The sequence below is a fragment of the Centropristis striata genome, chromosome 7 (assembly GCF_030273125.1).
Source record: "Centropristis striata isolate RG_2023a ecotype Rhode Island chromosome 7, C.striata_1.0, whole genome shotgun sequence".
Taxonomy (NCBI): domain Eukaryota; kingdom Metazoa; phylum Chordata; class Actinopteri; order Perciformes; family Serranidae; genus Centropristis; species Centropristis striata.
Window position 1 is genome coordinate 32,818,139 of NC_081523.1, and position 26,734 is coordinate 32,844,872.

The window sequence follows — 26,734 nt, forward strand, 5'->3', positions numbered from 1 at the left end:
CACACACATTTTGAGGTTAAAGGGCATAGGTTGCTGTATAAATAAATACTTGAAGAGGAATAGTATCATAACATTACTAGTATTAATTGTTTGAAATCTCTGAAGAATCTCATCATAGTGTACACACACCGGCAGTAGCCCCCGTGGCCCTTTCAAAATTTCCCCCAGAGGAAATTTTCTAGTTTTTATTGTTATTACTTACTTATTATTCCATCAATATGTTTATTAATCTTATAGTTACTAAAGTTGCCATGATGCTTCTTGTGTAGCAGGTTTAGATGTGAATTCCACAAAAACATTTATTTTCGTCCATTATTTTTTATTTTAATCTCCTGCCTGCATGAGTTTTGACGTTTTGCCTCACTGTGAGCGGGTCTGTCGGCGCGATGACGTAAGGCTGTACGTGCGCGCGCCGGTCAAATCTGTCTTCTGTTTGAACGGCGAGCTGAGAAAGCACACAATTATTTGCGTTTACATAAAAGCACATAACTGTGGAAACACAAGAAAAAAGTCATCATACCTTAACAGTGTTCTTGTCAATTCGGCGTCAATATAATACATAAATACAAACTTTTTGCCTGAATTTGTCGCATCAAGCCTCACTATTTCAGGGGGAGAAGACGTGGGAATTGGTGAGAAAAAACAAGATTTCTCTTTAAAATATGTAGTGTTTTTGGATTACACGTACGCCGAATTAAACACAGGTAAGACTGCTAATTAACCGTCTATTATGTGTGTTTCATGGTAAAGAGAGGATACGATAAACAGAAAATATAGGAAATATAGACGGCTTTCTGTTTCATTTGCAGAACCCTATGGTTGACGTCACGGAGATGACGTCGACATATAGTCGCCAGGGTAACGGCAATCGCATTTTATGACCTGTATTTTAATAACTTTGATTGGCGGACAGTTATAGGACGAATCTAATTGGATCTTTGTATTATGGCTTGATTCAAATACTGTGCACGGCGGGAACTCGCTCTCTCTGACTCTTCGTCTGAGGTAAGAAGACGTATTTTTATGAACTGTATATTTCGTTAGCATGCTACCGTTACAGTTGTGCCTTATAATGTTAGCATTTTCATAATTTAACTTTTAAACTTCTGTTGAAAATATGTCTGCTGGTACAATTATCACATGATTACATGTTTATAACGTGTGGCTTGCTTTAATGATAAATTAATGAATATTTTAGAAAGCTTGGTCATTATTTCATCTTGTGAAATGTATACTTCCTTTGTGAAATGTAGTTGCAAGTTAATTTGAGTTTCATTTGGAAGATGTTTGTCATTTTATTTTGCTAATTTATTCGCGGCTACTGGGTCTGAGCTAGCGTTTAGCGAGCTAATTTAGGCTAGTTAGCATTAGCATCATGACGAAGCAATTTTAAAAATTTCTGTCCAGGCAGAATATCTTCACAATTACTCGGTTAATTCAGGGTTTTAATCGAGCCAGTCAGAGTTTGTTTCAACCAAGGCGGTTTTGGTGAGTTTTTAATTTATGTTGAAGTGTGCTTAATTCTTAGTTAGCTCGGCTTTGGTGAGTTTTTCAGTGTGTTTAATGCTTAGTTAGCTGGGAAATTGAGCTAGCAAGTGACTCTGGCTCTGGTTGTTGCTATGGAATTTGCCGGTGTGTGTGTGTGTGTGTGAGTGAGAGAGAGAGAGAGAGAGATTTATTGAAAGTTGAAAATGTCGGCCTAAACAGTTTTGGATTAATTCTGGTATATATATATATATATATATATATATATATATATATGTGTGTGTGTGTGCGTGTGCGCGCGCATGCATATGGACTGTGCTTTTTTTGTTAATTATATGAACCTGGGTGATTCTCATAAACATACAACAAATGGTGCTGTTCATAGCAATAATCCAAGAGCATTGAATACATATTTTCTTTGACCCTTTATAACCTATACAATCTAAAGTCACTGTTTAATATGAATTTCTAATTTCCTTCAATCATTTTAAGGTATTTTCTGACATTTTTAGAGACACTGAGCTTAATTCACAGGCAAGTACTTAAATATGCTCAAGGGTAGCTCGTATCACCAAAATGTATTTTATTAAAATATACACATTTTTAATGCAAACAATTCTATCATTAACGTAACATATAACCATTTTTCATCAATTTTCATTCAGATTTTGTTCTTCGTACACTGTCAAAAAACATTGTTTGATTATATTCTGTTAAATTATACATTTCAAACAAATGTATATTTATTTTTATAAAGCTTATTAAATATTTAATGTAAGTGTGAGGAAACCATGACATTTTTTCTGGATGCATTACAGTAATGAAATTGTGAATAAAAATATGTTTAAAAATGTAGAAAATATTATTTTAACACAAAACAATGAATTGTGCCTCATTTTGGTATATTGTTCATTCATATAAAAGTGAAATATATTTAGTTTAATAAAGTATGTCCTTATAATCTTCACAGACATAACTTAGACTGGCTTCATGAGAATCACCCACCTGCTGCTTGATTGATTTTGTGTCAGTGTGTACAGGATGCTTCCATGATGCTAACAGTTGTTATAAGAGTAGGTGTGTCTGGTGTTAGCAAATACTATTGATTCTAAGATTGCACTGCATGGTTTGGTTGATTTGATGTTACTGACAGACAGCTTATAATGCATTGTGAGTTAATAATGTAGGCCACAACAGCTTGTGATTGCTCTGTTTTGTCTTGTGTATATGTGGGAAGGTGTCATTATGCTTATAATAATATCAATGCTAAAAAATGGCTAGCTTATGCTGTTTTCCTTGATTAATGTTGTCAAAATGCCATTTTTAATGTTTCACTGAGGTTTGTGTACAATGTTGGCCTGACTAATTTTTTTTACTGTGATATGTAGCTAATCGTATGTGGAATTTGATGGTAGCTTCTTGAAAATAGTCCTGTTTTCAACCAAGGCGGTTTTGGTGAGTTTTTAATTTATGTTGAAGTGTGCTTAATTCTTAGTTAGCTCGGTTTTGGTGAGTTTTTCAATTTATGTTTGAGTGTGTTTAACGCTTAGTTAGCTGGGACATTGAGCTAGCAAGTGACTCTGGCTGGTTGTTGCTATGGAATTTGCCGGCGTGTGTGTGTGTGAGTGAGTGAGAGAGAGAGAGAGAGAGAGAGATTTATTGAAAGTTGAAAATGTTGGCCTAAACAGTTTTGGATTAATTCTGGTATATATATGTGTGTGTGTGTGTGTGTGTGTGTGTGTGCGTGTGCGTGTGCGCGCGCATGCATATGGGCTGTGCTTTTTTTGTTAATTATATGAACCTGGGTGATTCTCATGAACATGGTGCTGTTCATAGCAATAATCCAAGAGCATTGAATACATATTTTCTTTGACCCTTTATAACCTATACAATCTAAAGTCACTGTTTAATATGAATTTCTAATTTCCTTCAATCATTTTAAGGTATTTTCTGACATTTTTGGAGACAATGGCCCTCATTTATCAAACGAGCGTACGTCAGAAAGTGTGCGTAAAGTGGGCGTAAGATGATTTCTACGCAAGCCTCGGCATTTATCAATTTGGATGTGAGCAGACGGTACGATCAGATCTCACGTCTGCTCTCAGCTCGTGTACGCAAATCTGAGTCAGCGTGAAGTCCACACGTCTGAGTCGGAGAATTGATCTTAGACTACAGTATCGATGCCTGGAGCTGATAAAACTCTGTGGTGTTTTGATTTTTAATAGTGACAAAGCAAAACATGTTTAGACTACATAATTTATCAGTAAAACATAATCCGTAAATAAATAAACCCTGCGATCGTGAAATTCTTTAAACAGAATACCAGCCGAGGATATTTAATGTTGTTGTCTTCTGCTGTTTACTGTTATTATTATTATTATTATTATTATTATTATTATTATCCAGCTCCGACACCGGAGCGTCAGCGTCTCCTTCACCAGCGGTTCTGACCGGATAGAAACATTTCCAATCAGCGCTGCCACACGCTTCTCTGACTAGGACATCATTATTAGTAAATGTAAAGAGGTCAATAATATCTCTCCATCATAATAATAGCAATATTCGGATATTATATAGATTATTAGGCTTTATATAACGATGTAATTACTCAAACCTCGCCGGGAGTTTAATAGTCCGCTACTCTGCTGACAGCACCACTGATTTCCTTCTTTTTCACTTTTTATGCTGCCAAACAAAACCAGTTTGTTGTGTTGCAGCTGTTGGACGTCAGCGTTTCACTTTCTGACTGAGAAATTCCTCTTCTTTTAGAATTAAAACTTACTTTAAAACATTGTTTACCTCCTTCAACCAAAAGCTGAAAACTTCTAAGTCCGTGCTCCAAATGTAAAATAATCACTGGACTTGTTTGAGTTTATAACTATAAGTACTTTTATTTCATAAACCTCCGTCGCTGCGTATTTCTGTAATATGTCTATATTGCCCCTATTGTTAATCGTAACGGTGCACTTTGCTAATAAAGCTGACTTTAGAGGGTGAAAAAATCCTCTTTTTGGCCGTATTGCGTCTTTCGGTGCCGTAAACTCTGAAGGCGAGTCTTCTGAATCGGGTATATATTAGGGCGTGGTATTTAAATGACGCTTGTTTCGAGCCGCCACATTTATCAACAGCCGATCATTCTTACGCTGTGATTGGCGAGATACGATCGTTTGATAAATCACACGTGGACCCTGTCGTAAGACGAAATATACACTCAGATCTGCGCTCGTTTCTACGCTCGCTTGATAAATGAGGACCACTGTGAGCTTAATTCACAGGCAAGTACTTAAATATGCTCAAGGGTAGCTCGTATCACCAAAATGTATTTTATTAAAATATACACATTTTTAATGCAAACAATTCTATCATTAACGTAACATATAACCATTTTTCATCAATTTTCATTTTAACACAAAACAATGAATTGTGCCTCATTTTGGTTATATATATATATATATATATATATATATATATATATATATATATATATATTTTTTAATTTACTTTTTATTGAGGAATTTTTTAACATTTTATACAGAACAAAGAACAAGAACAGTTGAGGTGGGGGGTACCAATATCACACAGCGTCATCGTTTTCTCCTATCATCATTCTTTGCAGCAGTCGTTGTTAGTTAAATGACAGTTTTATATAAAATCAGAACTTGTAGGCTTAACATATTCTGTCCATTTTGACCAGATTTTGTAAAACGAGTCCATTTGTAACTTTAGATGAAGGTCACTTTTTCCATTGTGTAGATGTCTTGTATGATGTTGATCCAGTCTTCATTTTGTGGTTGCTCAGGTTTGAGCCATCTCCTGGTAATGGCCTTTTTGCTTGCTGCTAAAAGAATATAAAGTAATTTCTTGTCGGCATTGCTAAAGCCGTCTAGTAATATGTTACCGAGATACACAGTTTCAAATAAAAAGGGGAAAACAATTGAGAATACATTTTGCAAATGATGATGAATTTCAACCCAATACCTTTGAATAATTTTACTGTTCCAGAAAATATGGAAATGATTAGCTCCTTCAATACCACACCTCCAGCAGGCTTCTCCATTTCTACGGTATCTTTTTTGAGCTGGTGTAATGAAAAAACGCATTATATTTTTCCAACAAAATTCACGCCAGATATTTGACCCAGTTGAGACCCACTGGATTTTACAGATGTGCTCTCAGTCTTCCTCAGTTATCGTGAAGCTTCCTTCTCTTTCCCATTTTTCTTTCACATAATATGTGTTTTTCCCCCCACCCTGCAGCATGTTGTTGTACAGCTTAGAAATAATTTTGGAGGGAAACAGTGATTTTGTAAGTGATATAAATGTTTGAAGTGGCCCTTGGTCAGTTGATGGTATTTTAATATTTTGGTTGAAATAGTTTCTGACTTGCAGGTATCTAAAAAAATCTTCAGAGCCTAACCCATGCTTTTGCTTCAGATTGTCAAATGTTTGGAAGCCCCCCTTGTGGACAAATGAGTTGTAGTCGGTTAATCCTTTAGAAATCCATGTTTTGAATCGATCATCGTATTTATTGGGAGTGAATTCTGAGTCATATGCACACCATCGCATAATTTTAAAATCCCCTTCCAAGCCTTATAGTTTAGTTATTTCATTCCAGGTTGTTATTGTTGTATATGATATGCATTCAGTTGGGAGGCAGATTCTAGATTGCAATTTTGTGTATGCTAAGAAAGTTTTAAGTGGCATCCCTTTCATTGTCGCCTCTTCTATGTCTTTCCACCCTGCCGTGTAAACCGGAGAACACATACATACCAGGGGTCTCAACTGGGCAGCATGATAATATTTTCGTAGGCATGGGAGGCTCATACCACCCCTTTCCTTTTTTATTTGTAAGGTTTTAAACTCTTGGTTTTTTACCCTTCCATAGAAACCTTGACAAAAGTCTGTCCCATTCTACAAATAGTTTTTGAGGTATAGTAAATGGCAAGCATTGGAACAAATATAGCAATCGAGGAAGGATGTTCATTCTAACAGAATCAATCCTAGAATAGAGATCTAAAAAGGGTATGGTATTCCACCTCTCCATGTCAGATTTTATTTTTGCATTCACAGGTCCATAATTAACATCATACATCTTTGTGAAATCTCTAGCAAAACCCCTAGGTATTTGATGGATTCTGCGTCCCATTTCCATTTGAAGCAGTCTCTAATGTTTTGGGGAGGATCATAATTTAAAGTTAGTACTTGAGTTTTGTTTACATTAATTTTGTATCCTGAAAAGGTGCCATAGTCTATGAACATCTGCATAACTTTTGGTAAAGTCTGAGTGGGCTTGGATATGGTAAGTAATAAATCATCGGCAAACAAGGCCAGTTTCTGTTCTTTTCCTGCAATGGTTATCCCTAAGATATCTTGTCTTTGCCTGATCCATTGACCAAGTGGTTCAATATATAAAGCAAAAAAGAGTGCAGATAAATTACACCCTTGTCTCACTCCTCTTTCTAGTGCTACTGTCTCAGTGAGGTCCCCGTTGATTTTAATTCTAGCCACTGGATTGTTGTATAAACCTGCAATTATTTCAATTATAGATTTATGAAAGCCAAATTTATTGAGCACTTTGAATAGGAAGGACCACCTCACTGAGTTGAAAGCCTTTTCAGCATCCAAACTCATCACTAAGGTCTCTTGTTTTTCCTGTACGGCATATTGCATTAGATGTCAGTGTTTCCCACAGACCAGGTAGCAATGTGTGGTGCTCCATTGACACCGGTGGGTGAATTGAGTGTCACAGTGTGGTGCAGTTGGTCATCGAGTGGATGCAGCGGGCGGTGCTGCCACATGAAAAAACCTGTTTCTGTTGTTCTTCAGAGTCACCTGCTGAGACTCTATAAAGCTACAGCATTTCAGCTCAATCTTAATTCTTTAAAAGTAAGTTATTTAAGAGAAGACAACTAAAAACATTTTTACCAGAACCCTGCCTGGTTTCATTCCTCACCCCAACTAGTTCAATCTTTAGATTCTGTGACAGGAATGATTTGCACAAAACAACTTCAATTGGAGGTTTTTATTTCAAATAATTAACTTAAGACCTACCTCAACCAATAACCTGTTCTAACTGTTTTGGTAAAATAATGTAAAAAATAAAATATATTAACACAAATAAAATAAATAAAATAAAGAAACTACCTAAGGAACAAAGCCTGATTCAGATTCTGTAGCCTATTTAGTGCACAGCTTCATGTCCTATCAGAACACCTAATTTTTCTTGGCTTCCTGAAAAACAACTCAAGTGCTCTTCATAAGGGACCTCCTTGGGTTCAGGCTCATTTATGGATAGTCTTGCTTGAGAAACAGCAAAAAAACAGCCACAGACAAATCAGAATTAAAATAGGCTACTTTCCCCACTCGTTTTTTTTTTTTAATTTAAAGTCTAAACTTCTCTGTTTCCACCTCACCTGTTGTTTCAGCAGCTGCCTGTCTTACAGGAGCATTTTGTCTGCTGTCCTCCTCTATTTCTCCCTGAGCACCACTGTTTGATGCCTATAGAACATTCAGATAAATCCGTTCCGAGTCCGTTTTTGCCGTGAAAAAAAAAACTACTGATAACAACAACAATAATAATATTCATAATAACTTAAAAAATGTGGTCTATTCTTTTTGATTTGACTGTGGGCATAGTAGTCTACTCTATCCCCTAAAATATTAGGGCTGTAAAGTCCTAGTTCTTTAAATATATCACTTTATTATCATTTTAAACCCTTTTAGGTGAGAAAGTAGCCGTTTAGATCCCCAGTGCGTCGTTAATTTGTCTAAATACCAGCTGTTTACAATTTTGTTCGGACGAATTCGGCGCTACTCAAGCAACGCACTTCCGGTTACATTCACAAAAATAAAACGCCTGTTGCCCTTTATAACGTTAGAATTTGTGCTTTTACTTTGAAAACAGGAAGCGAACCTACCCTCGATGTAGCTAGCTTGAAGCAGCCGTTTTGACTGCTCTCGTCCAGTTAACGGCATTTAAGGAAACCATTCAACATGCCTTAACGTTACTGGAGAGTCTTGGCAGCTCTGAGATCGGCCCGGTTCATTGTGAAATATTTATTTATTGATGTGAATGTGTTTTTTTCTGTGTGTTGGCTAACGTTACAGACGTTACAGTTTTTTTAATCCCTTAGAGAGGGAAAAAAAAAAACAGAATCATTTTGTGGCGGTCGGTCTCTATTCTGTGGCGGTGTGCCACAGAATGGTCTATGTGTGGGAAACACTGCAGTGTGTACAGGATGCTTCCATGATGCTAACAGTTGTTATAAGAGTAGGTGTGTCTGGTGTTAGCAAATACTATTGATTCTAAGATTGTACTGCATGGTTTGGTTGATTTGATGTTACTAACAGACAGCTTATAATGCATTGTGAGTTAATAATGTAGGCCACAACAGCTTATGATTGCTCTGTTTTGTCTTGTATATGTGGGAAGGTGTCATTATGCTTATAATAATATCAATGCTAAAAAATGGCTAGCTTATGCTGTTTTCCTTGATTAATGTTGTCAAAATGCCATTTTTAATGTTTCACTGAGGTTTGTGTACAATGTTGGCCTTTACTGTGATATAGCTAATCGTATGTGGAATTTGATGGTAGCCTCTTGAAAATAGTCCTGTTTTTTTGTGAGGATGTTTTGGTATTCTTATGTAATAAGGTGTAATAGGGTGATTCTCATGAAGCCAGTCTAAGTTATGTCTGTAAAGATTATAAGGACATACTTTATTAAACTAAATATATTTCACTTTTATATGAATGAACAATATAGCCACAATTAGGCCTGGGACGATAACAAATTTTGCTGGACGATATATTGTCCCACAAATTATTGCCGATAAACAATATTATTGTCAACATGATAATATATCATAATAATGCACACCCTTTCAAATACAATACACTTTTATTTCTCAGTGTTTTTTACCATTGTAATTGTAATTTTAAGAACGTTTAAATATCCTAAATAAATAAAACAAACATTTTTTTTTTTTTTAAAGGGCAGCATTTATTTTGCGATGTAGCAAACTCCACTTTCTGTGAGCGCACAGCGTTTATATTTACTTTGTCGACCAGTGTTGACGGTCGGGACGAAGGCTCTGCATCTCCAGGTGCAGTTTTTTTCCCCAGCTGGGAAAACTGGGTCGGGTGGTTCTGCTTTAGATGGGCATGCAAGTTTGTTGTGGTGGCTTTTTTTGTTGCCACCACTTTTGAAATTAAACAAATGGTTTGCTTTAAATAAGCTAAATGAAATAAAACCAAATTTATGTTGTTTGGTGGTAAAAGGACTAACAGTGAGGTAAAAATAATTAAATAATGTTGAATTTGAAAGAGTATGTGAAACAAAGTTTTTGGGAGTAATAATAGATGATAAAATTTGTTGGAAGTCTCACCTATAAAACAGAAATTATCCAAGTTTATTTCTATCCTTTACAAAACAAGAGATCTACTGAATAAGAACTGCCTAGCTATCAGGATAATAAATGAAGTTGGGTACCGTGATTATACAAGATCACACGCATTAAAATTTCAGGACATTGTATATTCAAAAACATTAGAAATTATGTTTTGAGTGGTAAACATGTCAATTCTTGTTAGTATTCAAAAAATGTTTAAATTAAGCAAGGTGATTTATAACTTAAGGGGGTTGCTAATGTTTGAAACTCACAAAGTCAGAACTAATCTCAAGTATAGATGTGTGTCAGTTTTGGGTGTAAAATTATGGAATGGACTAAATGATGAAATAAAGATGTGTAATTCTATGTTAGTTTTCAAGAAGACTTTAAAGTCTAAAATTATCAAGGGTTACAATGAAATTTAATTGAATTTGATTTTTCAGTTTAAGGTAGCATGTGTTTTGTAACAATGTGAATTATTCAGTTAATGTAATGTATATAATGTATACGGTACATGTAGATGGTACAGGAGAGGCAAAAATAAGCCTTGGGGCTTCAGCCTATTCCTTTTTCGGTTGCTGTCTGATGGATTCTTTTGTAAAAACATGATTTTATTTTGTTGCCTTTCTTTTTTTGTAACCGAAATAAAGCATTCATTCATTCATTTACGGCGGATCATATTTCCCTCACTACAGGTCTGAGGTTTTAACATCACAAAATAGGCAGATCAACTGGTCTGCACCGAGTCTTCTGTAGAGGAAGGTCTGGTGGAGAGACTATTTTCCGACAACTCTTCTGGATTAAAATTAGGTGTTAAAGTTTATTGTGACTTTGCTACTACTGTGTGGGCTAACAAAATAATAATAATAATAATAATAATAATAGGTAATAATAATAAAATAGTAATTTCAGTATTCCAGGGATATAAACTGTAGGTTATCTGTGTTTGAAATATTACCATCTGTATTTGAACTTGATTCATGTTGATTATGCCTGCAGCACAATGCCAAAAAAATAGAGGACACAGAAAAGGAAAGTGAAGGAGCGCCAGGAAGCAGCTAAGGGTAGCAGGCCTCTTAATGCATGGCTAAAACAAAGTACAAGCACCAACATTCAAGACAGAACACAGGCCTCAGAAAGTGTTACACCTGAGAGAGAGAGGAGGAGAATGTAGAGGCAACACCTGAGAGAAAAGAGGCTTTAGATGCAACTCCTGACACAGAGGAAGCCATAGAAATCCTGGTAAATGTTGGGGAGGAAGAGTCCACAGGAAGGGAAGCAGATGATACTACTGCTGGGGAAGCCATAGATGAGGATGAAGTTGAAGGAGCTACAAGTAATGTAGGGGAAGAGGTCTTATCGAATATTGCACTCTTTGATTCTGTATAGCTTTTCAATAACTGGATCACCTGGCTAAAAAAAGAAGCTAGGAAGTGATAACCCTTTCAATGTGAGACTACACACTGACTGACTTACTTATTACAACCTACTCAAACAATGTTCTGCTTTTGGATCAAACAACAAATTGACAGGCTAATTGATTGTAAGCAGGGAAATGCCTATGTAAGTATTTAGATAAACAAATGAACAGTATTTTTTTTTTACATATAGTTTGTTCTTATTAAAATGGATTTCTGTCACATTTCTAGTAGAAAAACTCCCCTGCAGTCTACTGAAATAACTAGTGCTATGCCATATTCCACCAATAGATGGCAGTAGTGGCCGAGATATGTGAGTGACAGACGCTGTAGTAGACTACACAAAGAAAGAAATGAGCCCAGTCGACAGCAGCCGGTACCACCATGTATCTAAGAAAGGCTAGATGGCTCGAGGCGGAGTCACCAGCGTCCGTACACGGCGGCCATCTTGCCACAGGCAGTTCGCCCACTCATAACATCAGTCATAGTGCACGTAGCATTTAAGTAACCATAGTTTGGTTAATTTAAACCGATTTTCAAACAGTTTGGTTTGTTATAAACCTCAGAGTTGTGGTTATGTGCCTGCATACTGAAGAATAATTTTAGCCATGGACTTTCATAAAAAAACATTAAGCACACGTTTCAGTGTCCTCTAACTTGTTGTTTTGTGCTTTAGGGTCTTTCGGCGGAGGTATCGTTGTCGGCATCATGTGGACGTTCCAGTTTAGCACGAGTCTACAGACAGTGATGAGTCTAACAAAGCACTGAAAAACGGTCGCACAGTTCAGACTCAGACCAGCTGCACTCGTACCACTGGAACAAAAGGATCATGAGCTTTTCATGGCTGCTCCTTCTGGCTGCTGGTAAGTGACTTCAGTCCTAGCAAATCCTGGAACTGCTGGTTCTATTTATAGTCCTTCAAGTTTATTGAGGGTTTTTTTGTCATTAAAATTCATATTTCAAACTTTGTGTCCCTCAGGAATCGTATTATTTGCAGTGCAACACATGCAAGACCACCAGTATAAGCTGCAGCTACTGGAACAGCAGATGGATACTTCTTCCCCTGTGGCGGACACAATGTCTAACTTTGCTTTAGAATCACAAGGTAAGTGATTTTTTCATCTGTCTCATCAATATGCATTCATTAGCTTTATTTTGAAACTTCTTTGGAGGTTGATATCTAACTACGTATCTGTGTCCTTGATATGTATGCATGCAGGTGCAAGAGTTTTAGACCATTTGACTTCCGACATGTATTGGCGGCAAGGATATGGAATTTTGGATTATATCGCTAAATCCTACTGGTGGGGGCCGTCAAAAGAACAGAGAAGAGTTATACAGGTAAGACATGCCTGACGTGTCTGAAGAAGCCACAGCTAGCGGAGCAGTTACCATAGCACCCACTGATTGTATTTATGTACACTGACAATGTGTCCTTCTGTATTTTTAACATTTTCTAGCAATGGTTCGAAGAAGTAGTCACCTGCAGGAAGCAGGGTACTACACAGAGGAAGGAAAACCAACAATTTCCTTCAAAGAAGGCCCACACAGGTAAGTTACTGTACTGTTTGTTTGTTTGCACATTTGCCCAATGTGTGCATAAGTTGTACACATGTATCACACGTTTCAGTATTTCCTAATTTGTGTTTTATGTTTTAGGATCTTTCGGAGGAGGAATGGTCATCGCCATGGACGGCATCGCCATGGAGGTTCCAGATAACCAGGAGTCCACTGACAGATGAGTCCAATCAGACGGAACGCACTTGGACCACTGGAACAGTGATTATCATGCGTTTTTTATGGCTGCTCTTTCTGGCTGCTGGTAAGTGACTTCAGTCCTAGTTAAACTTGGAACTGCTAGTTTTATTTTTAGTCCTTTAAGTTTATTGAGTTTTTTTGTCATCAACATTTAAATTTCAAACATTGTGTCCCTCTCGAATCACAGTCTTTGTAATGCAAAACATGCAAATAACAGAGCTCAAGCAGGAGGTGCAACTACTGAAACAAAAGATGGACACTTCTTTCCCTGTGATAGACAGAGTGTCAAGCTTTGCATTAGAATCACAAGGTAAGTGATTTTTCATACATTAGCTTTATTTTGAAACTTGTTTGAAGGTTGATTTCTAACTATGTATGTGTCCTTGATTTATGTGCATGCAGGTGCAAGAGTTTTAGGCCATTTGTCATCCGACACGTATTGGCCGAAAGGATCTGGAATATGGGATGAAATATTCTCTTGGTGGTGGTCATCGAAAGCCCAGAGAAGAGTTATACAGGTAAGACATACACAGCCATATTGCTTTTGTTTGACATTAATAAATATAGACTTCCGTTTCTAGTTAAGGAACTGTGGAGATTAAAACATATATTTTCGTCTTTCAGGGACATTCTTCACTACGTCCAGGAGAATGCTGGTCTGTTTCAGGCGAAAAAGGACATTTAGTTGTGTCCCTGTCTCACCCAGTCTCCATCACACAAGTGACACTCGGCCACATCACCAAAAGCCAGTCTCCAAGCGGACAGATCGCAAGTGCGCCGAGGGAATTTTCAATCCACGTAAGTTAGATACTTTCAGTCATGATGCAAAAAAAATATCCTACATACGTCTGTTATTCACAGACTTTACAGCAAGAACCTCAACTCACCTCTGTCTGTTTTTGTTTTCTAGGGAATGAGTACACATGACGGAATAGGCACCTACTTGGGAACACTGGTTTATGATCATGACGGCCCAGCATTTCAGACCTTCAACCTGCCTATAAGTGTGATATAAGTGAGACATTGTAGTTCTCATGAATGTCAATTTTTTAATGTTGGTCACATTCCAAAACATGAATTACTTTTTTTCCTGCCAGTTAAACTAACTGTATTATAGATAGGGCAGTAGCTGCGATCAAACCTAGATGTCCTAACCTCTCCTCTCTCTTGTTTGTTACCAGAATCAAGACGGAGGATTTTTCAGATACGTGAAGCTGCAAATCGAGAACAACTGTGGCAACATCGATTACACGGGCGTATATAGTTTCAGAGTTCATGGTAAGGTAAGTAAGTAGATGGGTAAATCAATCTCAAAACATCAGGATAGGCTTTGTTCATGCATCCGTAGGATATTTATAATACATCATTATTGTGGCCGTGACAGTTGCTGAGCAGAACTTGGGTATGGCAGATATTCAGGGAGGCTATGGAGAAGGACTTTTGGTTGGTCTTAACGATGCTCTGGAAGACCGTTAGATGACATGGGGCAGGAAAGCAAGGCTTGGTCCAGGCTGTAATCAGCACTGGAGGAGACCTGATGACCTGACCTGGGGTGATGGTGGAAAGAGCACTTTGGGGATCTCCTAAATCCAGCCCTCACATCCTCTGTGAAGGAGGCAGAGTCTGGTGAGTCATGCACTGCCATATTCCTTTTGTTTGACATGAAATAATAATATTACAGTTGTAATTAATGAACTGTGGAGTTTAAAACATATTTTCTTATTTCAGGGACACTCTTCACTACGTCCAGGAGAATGCTGGCCCTTTGCAGGTGAAACAGGACATTTGGTTACTCATCAAGTCTCCATCACACAAGTGACACTGGGCCACATCACCAAGAGCCAGTCTGTGAGTGGACTGATTGGAAGTGCGCCGAGGGAATTTTCAATCCACGTAAGTTAGATACTTTCAGTCATGATGCAAAAAAAATATCCTACATACGTCTGTTATTCACAGACTTTACAGCAAGAACCTCAACTCAACTATGTCTGTTTTTGTTTTCTAGGGAATGAGTACACGTGAGGGAATAGGCACCTTCTTGGGAACACTGGTTTATGATCATGACGGCCTAGCATTTCAGACCTTCAACCTGCCTGTAAGTGTGATATAAGTGAGACATTGTAGTTCTCATGAATGTCAATTTTTTAATGTTGGTCACATTCCAAAACATAGATTACTTTTTTTCCTGCCAGTCAAACTAACTGTATTATAGATAGGGCAGTAGCTGCGATCAAACCTAGATGTCCTAACCTCTCCTCTCTCTTGTTTGTTACCAGAATCAAGACGGAGAATTTTTCAGATACGTGAAGCTGCAAATCGAGAACAACTGTGGCAACATTGATTACACGGGCGTACATAGTTTCAGAGTTCAAGGTAAGGTAAGTAAGTAGATGGGTAAATCAATCTCAAAACTTCAGGATAGGCTGTGTTCATGCATCTGTAGGATATTTATAGTACATCATTATTGTGGCCGTGACAGTTGCTGAGCAGAACTTGGGTAGATGACTTGGGGCAGGAAAGCAAGGCTTGGTCCAGGCTGTAATCAGCACTGGAGGAGACCTGATGACCTGACCTGGGGTGATGGTGGAAAGAGCACTTTGGGGATCTCCTAAATCCAGCCCTCACATCCTCTGTGAAGGAGGCAGAGTCTGGTGAGTCATGCACTGCCATATTCCTTTTGTTTGACATGAAATAATAATATTACAGTTGCAATTAATGAACTGTGGAGTTTAAAACATATTTTCTTATTTCAGGGACACTCTTCACTACGTCCAGGAGAATGCTGGCCCTTTTCAGGTGAAACAGGATATTTGGTTACTCATCCAGTCTCCATCACACAAGTGACACTGGGCCACATCACCAAGAGCCAGTCTGTGAGTGGACTGATTGCAAGTGCGCCGAGGGAATTTTCAATCAACGTAAGTTAGATACTTTCAGTCATGATGCAAAACAAATATCCTACATACGTCTGTTATTCACAGACTTTACAGCAAGAACCTCAACTCACCTCTGTCTGTTTTTGTTTTCTAGGGAATGAGTACACATGACGGAATAGGCACCTACTTGGGAACACTGGTTTATGATCATGACGGCCCAGCATTTCAGACCTTCAACCTGCCTGTAAGTGTGATATAAGTGAGACATTGTAGTTCTCATGAATGTCAATTTTTTAATGTTGGTCACATTCCAAAACAGAGATTACTTTTTTTCCGGCTAGTTAAACTAACTGTATTATAGATAGGGCAGTAGCTGCGATCAAATCCAGATGTCCTAACCTCTCTTCTCTCTTATTTGTTACCAGAATCAAGACGGAGGATTTTTCAGATACGTGAAGCTGCAAATCGAGAACAACTGTGGCAACATCGATTACACGGGCGTATATAGTTTCAGAGTTCATGGTAAGGTAAGTAAGTAGATGGGTAAATCAATCTCAAAACATCAGGATAGGCTGTGTTCATACATCTGTAGGATATTTATAGTACATCATTATTGTGACCGTGACAGTTGCTGAGCAGAACTTGGGTGTGGCAGATATTCAGGGAGGCTATGGAGAAGGACTTTTGGTTGGTCTTAACGATGCTCTGGAAGACCGTTAGATGACTTGGGGCAGGAAAGCAAGGCTTGGTCCAGGCTGTAATCAGCACTGGAGGAGACCTGATGACCTGACCTGGGGTGATGGTGGAAAGAGCACTTTGGGGATCTCCTAAATCCAGCCCTCACATCCTCTGTGAAGGAGGCAGAGTCTGGTGAGTCATGCACTGCCATATTCCTTTTGTTTGACATGAAATAATAATATTACAGTTGTAATTAATGAACTGTGGAGTTTAAAACACATTTTCTTATTTCAGGGACACTCTTCACTACGTCCAGGAGAATGCTGGCCCTTTTCAGGTGAAACAGGACATTTGGTTACTCATCCAGTCTCCATCACACAAGTGACACTGGGCCACATCACCAAGAGCCAGTCTGTGAGTGGACTGATTGCAAGTGCGCCGAGGGAATTTTCAATCCACGTAAGTTAGGTACTTTCAGTCATGATGCAAAACAAATATCCTACATACGTCTGTTATTCACAGACTTTACAGCAAGAACCTCAACTCACCTCTGTCTGTTTTTGTTTTCTAGGGAATGAGTACACATGGCGGAATAGGCACCTACTTGGTAACACTGGTTTATGATCATGACGGCCCAGCATTTCAGACCTTCAGCCTGCCTGTAAGTGTGATATAAGTGAGACATTGTAGTTCTCATGAATGTCAATTTTTTTAGTGTTGGTCACATTCCAAAACAGAGATTACTTTTTTTCCTGCTAGTTAAACTAACTGTATTATAGATAGGGCAGTAGCTGCGATCAAACCTAGATGTCCTAACCTGTCTTCTCTCTTATTTGTTACCAGAATCAAGACGGAGGATTTTTCAGATACGTGAAGCTGCAAATCGAGAACAACTGTGGCAACATCGATTACACGGGCGTATATAGTTTCAGAGTTCATGGTAAGGTAAGTAAGTAGATGGGTAAATCAATCTCAAAACATCAGGATAGGCTGTGTTCATACATCTGTAGGATATTTATAGTACATCATTATTGTGGCCGTGACAGTTGCTGAGCAGAACTTGGGTGTGGCAGATATTCAGGGAGGCTATGGAGAAGGACTTTTGGTTGGTCTTAACGATGCTCTGGAAGACCGTTAGATGACTTGGGGCAGGAAAGCAAGGCTTGGTCCAGGCTGTAATCAGCACTGGAGGAGACCTGATGACCTGACCTGGGGTGATGGTGGAAAGAGCACTTTAGGGATCTCCTAAATCCAGCCCTCACATCCTCTGTGAAGGAGGCAGAGTCTGGTGACTTGGGGGAAGACTTACCAATATCCCTGGCAGAGGTCCCTGGGGTTGTCAAAAGCTCCCAGACGGCAAGGCGCCAGAGAGTGTAAGAGATTCGCCCTGAGATGCTGAAGGCTCTGGACATTGTTAGGCTGTCTTGGTTGACATGCCTCTTTAATGTCTCGTGAGGGTTTGGGGACAGTGCCTTTGGAGTCACAGACTGGGAAGGTGGTTCCCATACTCAAAACAGGGGACCAGGGGGTGTGCTCCAATTATCGGGGTATCACACTGCTTAGCCTCCCCGAAAAGGTTTATTCCAAGGAACACAGAGGAAGGAAAAAAAAAAATATCCTACACAGGTATGTATGTGTTCCTGACAATGTGTCAATGTGTTTTTCTCATTTTCTAGCAATGGTTCGAAGAAGTAGTCGCCTGCAGGAAGCAGGGTACTACACAGAGGAAGGAATACCAACTATTTCCTTCAAAGAAGGCCCACACAGGTAAGTTACTGTACTGTTTGTTTGTTTGCACATTTGCCCAATGTGTGCATAAGTTGTACACATGTATCACACGTTTCAGTGTCCTCTAACTTGTTGTTTTGTGCTTTAGGGTCTTTCGGCGGAGGTATCGTTGTCGGCATCATGTGGACGTTCCAGTTTAGCACGAGTCCACAGACAGTGATGAGTCTAACAAAGCACTGAAAACGGTCGCACAGTTCAGACTCAGCCCAACTGCACTCGTACCACTGGAACAAAAGGATCATGAGCTTTTCATGGCTGCTCCTTCTGGCTGCTGGTAAGTGACTTCAGTCCTAGCAAATCCTGGAACTGCTGGTTCTATTTATAGTCCTTCAAGTTTATTGAGGGTTTTTTTGTCATTAAAATTCATATTTCAAACTTTGTGTCCCTCAGGAATCGTATTATTTGCAGTGCAACACGTGCAAGAGCTCCAGTATAAGCTGCAGCTACTGGAACAGCAGATGGATACTTCTTCCCCTGTGGCGGACACAATGTCTAACTTTGCTTTAGAATCACAAGGTAAGTGATTTTTTCATCTGTCTCATCAATATGCATTCATTAGCTTTATTTTGAAACTTCTTTGGAGGTTGATATCTAACTACGTATGTGTGTCCTTGATATGTGTGCATGCAGGTGCAAGAGTTTTAGACCATTTGACTTCCGACATGTATTGGCGGCAAGGATATGGAATTTTGGATTATATCGCTAAATCCTACTGGTGGGGGCCGTCAAAAGAACAGAGAAGAGTTATACAGGTAAGACATGCCTGACGTGTCTGAAGAAGCCACAGCTAGCGGAGCAGTTACCATAGCACCCACTGATTGTATTTATGTACACTGACAATGTGTCCTTCTGTATTTTTCACATTTTCTAGCAATGGTTCGAAGAAGTAGTCACCTGCAGGAAGCAGGAAGGAATACCAACTATTTCCTTCAAAGAAGGCCCACACAGGTAAGTTACTGTACTGTTTGTTTGTTTGCACATTTGCCCAATGTGTGCATAAGTTGTACACATGTATCACACGTTTCAGTGTCCTCTAACTTGTTGTTTTGTGCTTTAGGGTCTTTCGGCGGAGGTATCGTTGTCGGCATCATGTGGACGTTCCAGTTTAGCACGAGTCCACAGACAGTGATGAGTCTAACAAAGCACTGAAAACGGTCGCACAGTTCAGACTCAGCCCAACTGCACTCGTACCACTGGAACAAAAGGATCATGAGCTTTTCATGGCTGCTCCTTCTGGCTGCTGGTAAGTGACTTCAGTCCTAGCAAATCCTGGAACTGCTGGTTCTATTTATAGTCCCTCAAGTTTATTGAGGGTTTTTTTGTCATTAAAATTCATATTTCAAACTTTGTGTCCCTCAGGAATCGTATTATTTGCAGTGCAACACCTGCAAGAGCTCCAGTATAAGCTGCAGCTACTGGAACAGCAGATGGATACTTCTTCCCCTGTGGCGGACACAATGTCTAACTTTGCTTTAGAATCACAAGGTAAGTGATTTTTTCATCTGTCTCATCAATATGCATTCATTAGCTTTATTTTGAAACTTCTTTGGAGGTTGATATCTAACTACGTATGTGTGTCCTTGATATGTGTGCATGCAGGTGCAAGAGTTTTAGACCATTTGACTTCCGACATGTATTGGCGGCAAGGATATGGAATTTTGGATTATATCGCTAAATCCTACTGGTGGGGGCCGTCAAAAGAACAGAGAAGAGTTATACAGGTAAGACATGCCTGACGTGTCTGAAGAAGCCACAGCTAGCGGAGCAGTTACCATAGCACCCACTGATTGTATTTATGTACACTGACAATGTGTCCTTCTGTATTTTTCACATTTTCTAGCAATGGTTCGAAGAAGTAGTCACCTGCAGGAAGCAGGAAGGAATACCAACTATTTCCTTCAAAGAAGGCCCACACAGGTAAGTTACTGTACTGTTTGTTTGTTTGCACATTTGCCCAATGTGTGCATAAGTTGTACACATGTATCACACGTTTCAGTGTCCTCTAACTTGTTGTTTTGTGCTTTAGGGTCTTTCGGCGGAGGTATCGTTGTCGGCATCATGTGGACGTTCCAGTTTAGCACGAGTCCACAGACAGTGATGAGTCTAACAAAGCACTGAAAACGGTCGCACAGTTCAGACTCAGCCCAACTGCACTCGTACCACTGGAACAAAAGGATCATGAGCTTTTCATGGCTGCTCCTTCTGGCTGCTGGTAAGTGACTTCAGTCCTAGCAAATCCTGGAACTGCTGGTTCTATTTATAGTCCTTCAAGTTTATTGAGGGTTTTTTTGTCATTAAAATTCATATTTCAAACTTTGTGTCCCTCAGGAATCGTATTATTTGCAGTGCAACACGTGCAAGAGCTCCAGTATAAGCTGCAGCTACTGGAACAGCAGATGGATACTTCTTCCCCTGTGGCGGACACAATGTCTAACTTTGCTTTAGAATCACAAGGTAAGTGATTTTTTCATCTGTCTCATCAATATGCATTCATTAGCTTTATTTTGAAACTTCTTTGGAGGTTGATATCTAACTACGTATGTGTGTCCTTGATATGTGTGCATGCAGGTGCAAGAGTTTTAGACCATTTGACTTCCGACATGTATTGGCGGCAAGGATATGGAATTTTGGATTATATCGCTAAATCCTACTGGTGGGGGCCGTCAAAAGAACAGAGAAGAGTTATACAGGTAAGACATGCCTGACGTGTCTGAAGAAGCCACAGCTAGCGGAGCAGTTACCATAGCACCCACTGATTGTATTTATGTACACTGACAATGTGTCCTTCTGTATTTTTCACATTTTCTAGCAATGGTTCGAAGAAGTAGTCACCTGCAGGAAGCAGGAAGGAATACCAACTATTTCCTTCAAAGAAGGCCCACACAGGTAAGTTACTGTACTGTTTGTTTGTTTGCACATTTGCCCAATGTGTGCATAAGTTGTACACATGTATCACACGTTTCAGTGTCCTCTAACTTGTTGTTTTGTGCTTTAGGGTCTTTCGGCGGAGGTATCGTTGTCGGCATCATGTGGACGTTCCAGTTTAGCACGAGTCCACAGACAGTGATGAGTCTAACAAAGCACTGAAAACGGTCGCACAGTTCAGACTCAGCCCAACTGCACTCGTACCACTGGAACAAAAGGATCATGAGCTTTTCATGGCTGCTCCTTCTGGCTGCTGGTAAGTGACTTCAGTCCTAGCAAATCCTGGAACTGCTGGTTCTATTTATAGTCCTTCAAGTTTATTGAGGGTTTTTTTGTCATTAAAATTCATATTTCAAACTTTGTGTCCCTCAGGAATCGTATTATTTGCAGTGCAACACATGCAAGAGCTCCAGTATAAGCTGCAGCTACTGGAACAGCAGATGGATACTTCTTCCCCTGTGGCGGACACAATGTCTAACTTTGCTTTAGAATCACAAGGTAAGTGATTTTTTCATCTGTCTCATCAATATGCATTCATTAGCTTTATTTTGAAACTTCTTTGGAGGTTGATATCTAACTACGTATGTGTGTCCTTGATATGTGTGCATGCAGGTGCAAGAGTTTTAGACCATTTGACTTCCGACATGTATTGGCGGCAAGGATATGGAATTTTGGATTATATCGCTAAATCCTACTGGTGGGGGCCGTCAAAAGAACAGAGAAGAGTTATACAGGTAAGACATGCCTGACGTGTCTGAAGAAGCCACAGCTAGCGGAGCAGTTACCATAGCACCCACTGATTGTATTTATGTACACTGACAATGTGTCCTTCTGTATTTTTCACATTTTCTAGCAATGGTTCGAAGAAGTAGTCACCTGCAGGAAGCAGGAAGGAATACCAACTATTTCCTTCAAAGAAGGCCCACACAGGTAAGTTACTGTACTGTTTGTTTGTTTGCACATTTGCCCAATGTGTGCATAAGTTGTACACATGTATCACACGTTTCAGTGTCCTCTAACTTGTTGTTTTGTGCTTTAGGGTCTTTCGGCGGAGGTATCGTTGTCGGCATCATGTGGACGTTCCAGTTTAGCACGAGTCCACAGACAGTGATGAGTCTAACAAAGCACTGAAAACGGTCGCACAGTTCAGACTCAGCCCAACTGCACTCGTACCACTGGAACAAAAGGATCATGAGCTTTTCATGGCTGCTCCTTCTGGCTGCTGGTAAGTGACTTCAGTCCTAGCAAATCCTGGAACTGCTGGTTCTATTTATAGTCCTTCAAGTTTATTGAGGGTTTTTTTGTCATTAAAATTCATATTTCAAACTTTGTGTCCCTCAGGAATCGTATTATTTGCAGTGCAACACATGCAAGAGCTCCAGTATAAGCTGCAGCTACTGGAACAGCAGATGGATACTTCTTCCCCTGTGGCGGACACAATGTCTAACTTTGCTTTAGAATCACAAGGTAAGTGATTTTTTCATCTGTCTCATCAATATGCATTCATTAGCTTTATTTTGAAACTTCTTTGGAGGTTGATATCTAACTACGTATGTGTGTCCTTGATATGTGTGCATGCAGGTGCAAGAGTTTTAGACCATTTGACTTCCGACATGTATTGGCGGCAAGGATATGGAATTTTGGATTATATCGCTAAATCCTACTGGTGGGGGCCGTCAAAAGAACAGAGAAGAGTTATACAGGTAAGACATGCCTGACGTGTCTGAAGAAGCCACAGCTAGCGGAGCAGTTACCATAGCACCCACTGGTTGTATTTATGTACACTGACAATGTGTCCTTCTGTATTTTTCACATTTTCTAGCAATGGTTCGAAGAAGTAGTCACCTGCAGGAAGCAGGAAGGAATACCAACTATTTCCTTCAAAGAAGGCCCACACAGGTAAGTTACTGTACTGTTTGTTTGTTTGCACATTTGCCCAATGTGTGCATAAGTTGTACACATGTATCACACGTTTCAGTATTTCCTAATTTGTGTTTTATGTTTTAGATCTTTCGGAGGAGGAATGGTCATCGCCATGGACGGCATCAAGTGGACGTTCCAGATAACCAGGAGTCCACTGACAGATGAGTCCAATCAGACGGAACGCACTTGGACCACTGGAACAGTGATTATCATGCGTTTTTTATGGCTGCTCTTTCTGGCTGCTGGTAAGTGACTTCAGTCCTAGTTAAACTTGGAACTGCTAGTTTTATTTTTAGTCCTTCAAGTTTATTGAGTTTTTTTGTCATCAACATTTAAATTTCAAACATTGTGTCCCCCTCAAATCACAGTCTTTGTAATGCAACACATGCAAATAACAGAGCTCAAGCAGGAGGTGCAACTACTGAAACAAAAGATGGACACTTCTTTCCCTGTGATAGACAGAGTGTCAAGCTTTGCATTAGAATCACAAGGTAAGTGATTTTTCATACATTAGCTTTATTTTGAAACTTGTTTGAAGGTTGATTTCTAACTATGTATGTGTCCTTGATTTATGTGCATGCAGGTGCAAGAGTTTTAGGCCATTTGTCATCCGACACGTATTGGCCGAAAGGATCTGGAATATGGGATGAAATATTCTCTTGGTGGTGGTCATCGAAAGCCCAGAGAAGAGTTATACAGGTAAGACATACACAGCCATATTGCTTTTGTTTGACATTAATAAATATAGACTTCCAGTTCTAGTTAAGGAACTGTGGAGGTTAAAACATATATTTTCGTCTTTCAGGAACATTCTTCACTACGTCCAGGAGAATGCTGGTCTGTTTCAGGCGAAAAAGGACATTTAGTTGTGTCCCTGTCTCACCCAGTCTCCATCACACAAGTGACACTGGGCCACATCACCAAGAGCCAGTCTGTGAGTGGACTGATTGCAAGTGCGCCGAGGGAATTTTCAATCCACGTAAGTTAGATACTTTCAGTCATGATGCAAAACAAATATCCTACATACGTCTGTTATTCACAGACTTTACAGCAAGAACCTCAACTCACCTCTGTCTGTTTTTGTTTTCTAGGGAATGAGTACACATGACGGAATAGGCACCTACTTGGGAACACTGGTTTATGATCATGACGGCCCAGCATTTCAGACCTTCAGCCTGCCTGTAAGTGTGATATAAGTGAGACATTGTAGTTCTCATGAATGTCAATTTTTTAATGTTGGTCACATTCCAAAACATAGTTTACTTTTTTTCCTGCCAGTTAAACTAACTGTATTATAGATAGGGCAGTAGCTGCGATCAAACCTAGATGTCCTAACCTCTCCTCTCTCTTGTTTGTTACCAGAATCAAGACGGAGGATTTTTCAGATACGTGAAGCTGCAAATCGAGAACAACTGTGGCAACATTGATTACACGGGCGTACATAGTTTCAGAGTTCATGGTAAGGTAAGTAAGTAGATGGGTAAATCAATCTCAAAACTTCAGGATAGGCTGTGTTCATACATCTGTAGGATATTTATAGTACATCATTATTGTGGCCGTGACAGTTGCTGAGCAGAACTTGGGTAGATGACTTGGGGCAGGAAAGCAAGGCTTGGTCCAGGCTGTAATCAGCACTGGAGGAGACCTGATGACCTGACCTGGGGTGATGGTGGAAAGAGCACTTTGGGGATCTCCTAAATCCAGCCCTCACATCCTCTGTGAAGGAGGCAGAGTCTGGTGAGTCATGCACTGCCATATTCCTTTTGTTTGACATGAAATAATAATATTACAGTTGCAATTAATGAACTGTGGAGTTTAAAACACATTTTCTTATTTCAGGGACACTCTTCACTACGTCCAGGAGAATGCTGGCCCTTTTCAGGTGAAACAGGACATTTGGTTACTCATCCAGTCTCCATCACACAAGTGACACTGGGCCACATCACCAAGAGCCAGTCTGTGAGTGAAAAAACTTCCTCCAACTGATGCCAACCTGATGCTGCACATACTGCGTGCTCCTCTTCAGGTCATGTTGTGGAAGGCTGCAGGTCAGAGAGCCTCCTGCAGAGGCCAGAGACATCACAAGGTCTGGGTGGGAGGTTGCTAATGAAGGGGCTGTCATGGCTGTTCTTGCCATCCAGGCAGTGGCTCCAGTAAATCTACCTGATGTCACCAGCTGTAGCTGCAGCACATTGAAGGCCTGCAGCAAAGGAAACTGCAGCTGCCATGCTGCAAGTCTCAGTTGCACTGACAACTGCAAGTGTGAAGGGGTGAGGTCCGCTGCTGCAACCCATTCACAATACATTCAAATAAAGACCAAGAAGAAGATGAGACTGAAGGGAATGAGGAAAGAAATTATGAAGATGGTGAAGGCTATTGAGTGGGATTGTGTGGTTGTTGTTAAATATATCCGTGTGTGCGTTTGCATACTATATATAGTTATTATTGTGCATTTGTGTACATGTGCATGCTGTATATAGTTGTTTTGCATGTTGTATATAATTCTTGTATATAGTTCTTGTGGGTTTGTGTGTGTGTGCATGCTGTTATATAGTTATTTTGCATGGGGCACTTAATTTCTTAACCCGACCGTCCATAGGTCAACACTGCCTCCTGACCAGGTTCCCTAAAGGTTTTCACCAACTCAGACTCAACTCAGACCCCCAAGTATACATGTTTACTCTTGGAAAAAATATTTTGAGCATGACTTTATCAAACGATCTGATTTTGTCTGTATGCAAATGAGCGCATATTTGATGAGTTATGGCCTCATTTGCATATGTAAACATTAAAATACAAAAAACATGCAATACATTTTTTCTCCTCTTAACATAAGTAATCAACTGAGAAAGTTTCATGGTGATATCTATTATTATTATTTTTTACCCTATTCACCTGTGGTGTCTTTACTTTATTGTCTTATTATGCTAATTATGCAAATTGCCCAAAGTGCAGCTTTTAGCAACCAAGTTAAATTCCATCCATTACGCCTATAGATGACATTTCTGCAATAAAACTTTAGGGTACTCAACATTTCTGGGTTTACTATTGGGCCTATGGGGATTACGACTAGACTATAATTTTTGTACTTTTTTAAGAGCTGGCTTTTTGCAGTGCACACACACGCACACACACACACACACACTAAAAAGAATGTAATACATACCTCAATGGTGTTGGTGTCTTCCAGGAGGAGAGAAGCGATAATAAATTTGGCAGAGTGAGAGGTCATACCTCAGAAGTCAAATACTCCAGCGCTTCTCCCTTTCCTGCACAAAACAAAGAGAACCAGTGAAAAAGGTCAGCCAGTTTAACTACTCGAACTTCAGTTGATATGATATCACACTTTATATTGTGTAATATGACACCGTTGGCCCAAATGATCACAATCAGTACTGAAATTAAACATTTTTCCACTCATGTTGTTTAGATGATGACATACAGTCATGGAAAAAAATTATTAGACACCTTGTTTTCTTCAGTTTCGCCCTGAG

At 39.5% G+C, this 26,734-nt stretch overlaps 2 protein-coding genes across 3 annotated transcripts; both read left to right on the top strand.

Moving 5' to 3' along the window:
• The first annotated feature begins 726 nt into the window (after window positions 1-726).
• On the top strand, window positions 727-14,263 carry LOC131974721 (uncharacterized). Of its 2 annotated transcripts, XM_059337154.1 has the most exons (11): window positions 728-1,005; window positions 11,969-12,155; window positions 12,272-12,397; window positions 12,512-12,633; window positions 12,753-12,842; window positions 12,952-13,114; window positions 13,238-13,360; window positions 13,453-13,568; window positions 13,675-13,848; window positions 13,961-14,065; window positions 14,232-14,263. In XM_059337154.1, the coding sequence occupies exons 2-10, from the start codon at window positions 12,122-12,124 to the stop codon at window positions 14,063-14,065; spliced, it is 1,053 nt and encodes a 350-aa protein (XP_059193137.1). In that variant the 5' UTR covers window positions 728-1,005; window positions 11,969-12,121; the 3' UTR covers window positions 14,232-14,263. The 2 variants fall into 2 exon arrangements, with proteins under 2 accessions (XP_059193138.1, XP_059193137.1); XM_059337155.1 differs by having other exon boundaries at window positions 727-1,005; window positions 13,961-14,242.
• Window positions 14,264-16,668: 2,405 nt separating this feature from the next.
• LOC131974720 (sperm-associated antigen 4 protein-like) lies at window positions 16,669-26,734 on the top strand. The gene is made up of 33 exons (XM_059337153.1): window positions 16,669-16,796; window positions 16,899-17,063; window positions 17,176-17,265; window positions 17,448-17,549; window positions 18,281-18,371; window positions 18,481-18,666; window positions 18,783-18,908; window positions 19,023-19,144; window positions 19,264-19,340; window positions 19,450-19,635; window positions 19,752-19,877; window positions 19,992-20,113; window positions 20,233-20,309; window positions 20,419-20,604; window positions 20,721-20,846; window positions 20,961-21,082; window positions 21,202-21,278; window positions 21,388-21,573; window positions 21,690-21,815; window positions 21,930-22,051; window positions 22,171-22,247; window positions 22,357-22,542; window positions 22,659-22,784; window positions 22,899-23,020; window positions 23,140-23,216; window positions 23,325-23,485; window positions 23,609-23,731; window positions 23,824-23,939; window positions 24,046-24,219; window positions 24,332-24,421; window positions 24,603-24,704; window positions 24,806-24,977; window positions 25,080-26,734. Exons 22-32 carry the CDS (start codon window positions 22,509-22,511, stop codon window positions 24,866-24,868), a joined length of 1,188 nt encoding a protein of 395 aa, XP_059193136.1. The 5' UTR covers window positions 16,669-16,796; window positions 16,899-17,063; window positions 17,176-17,265; window positions 17,448-17,549; window positions 18,281-18,371; window positions 18,481-18,666; window positions 18,783-18,908; window positions 19,023-19,144; window positions 19,264-19,340; window positions 19,450-19,635; window positions 19,752-19,877; window positions 19,992-20,113; window positions 20,233-20,309; window positions 20,419-20,604; window positions 20,721-20,846; window positions 20,961-21,082; window positions 21,202-21,278; window positions 21,388-21,573; window positions 21,690-21,815; window positions 21,930-22,051; window positions 22,171-22,247; window positions 22,357-22,508; the 3' UTR covers window positions 24,869-24,977; window positions 25,080-26,734.

What these genes read in the sequence shown, in the direction of transcription:
- LOC131974720 (XM_059337153.1), top strand. Translation starts at nt 22,509, where the DNA reads ATGAGCTTTTCATGGCTGCTCCTTCTGGCTGCTG. An exon ending in GCTGCTCTTTCTGGCTGCTG is followed by an intron (nt 23,486 to 23,608) that starts GTAAGTGACTTC and finishes CTCAAATCACAG; the next exon opens with TCTTTGTAATGCAACACATG. An exon ending in CTTTGCATTAGAATCACAAG is followed by an intron (nt 23,732 to 23,823) that starts GTAAGTGATTTT and finishes ATGTGCATGCAG; the next exon opens with GTGCAAGAGTTTTAGGCCAT.
- LOC131974721 (XM_059337155.1), top strand. Translation starts at nt 12,122, where the DNA reads ATGAGCTTTTCATGGCTGCTCCTTCTGGCTGCTG. An exon ending in CTTCAAAGAAGGCCCACACA is followed by an intron (nt 12,843 to 12,951) that starts GGTAAGTTACTG and finishes TTTATGTTTTAG; the next exon opens with GATCTTTCGGAGGAGGAATG. An exon ending in CTTTGCATTAGAATCACAAG is followed by an intron (nt 13,361 to 13,452) that starts GTAAGTGATTTT and finishes ATGTGCATGCAG; the next exon opens with GTGCAAGAGTTTTAGGCCAT.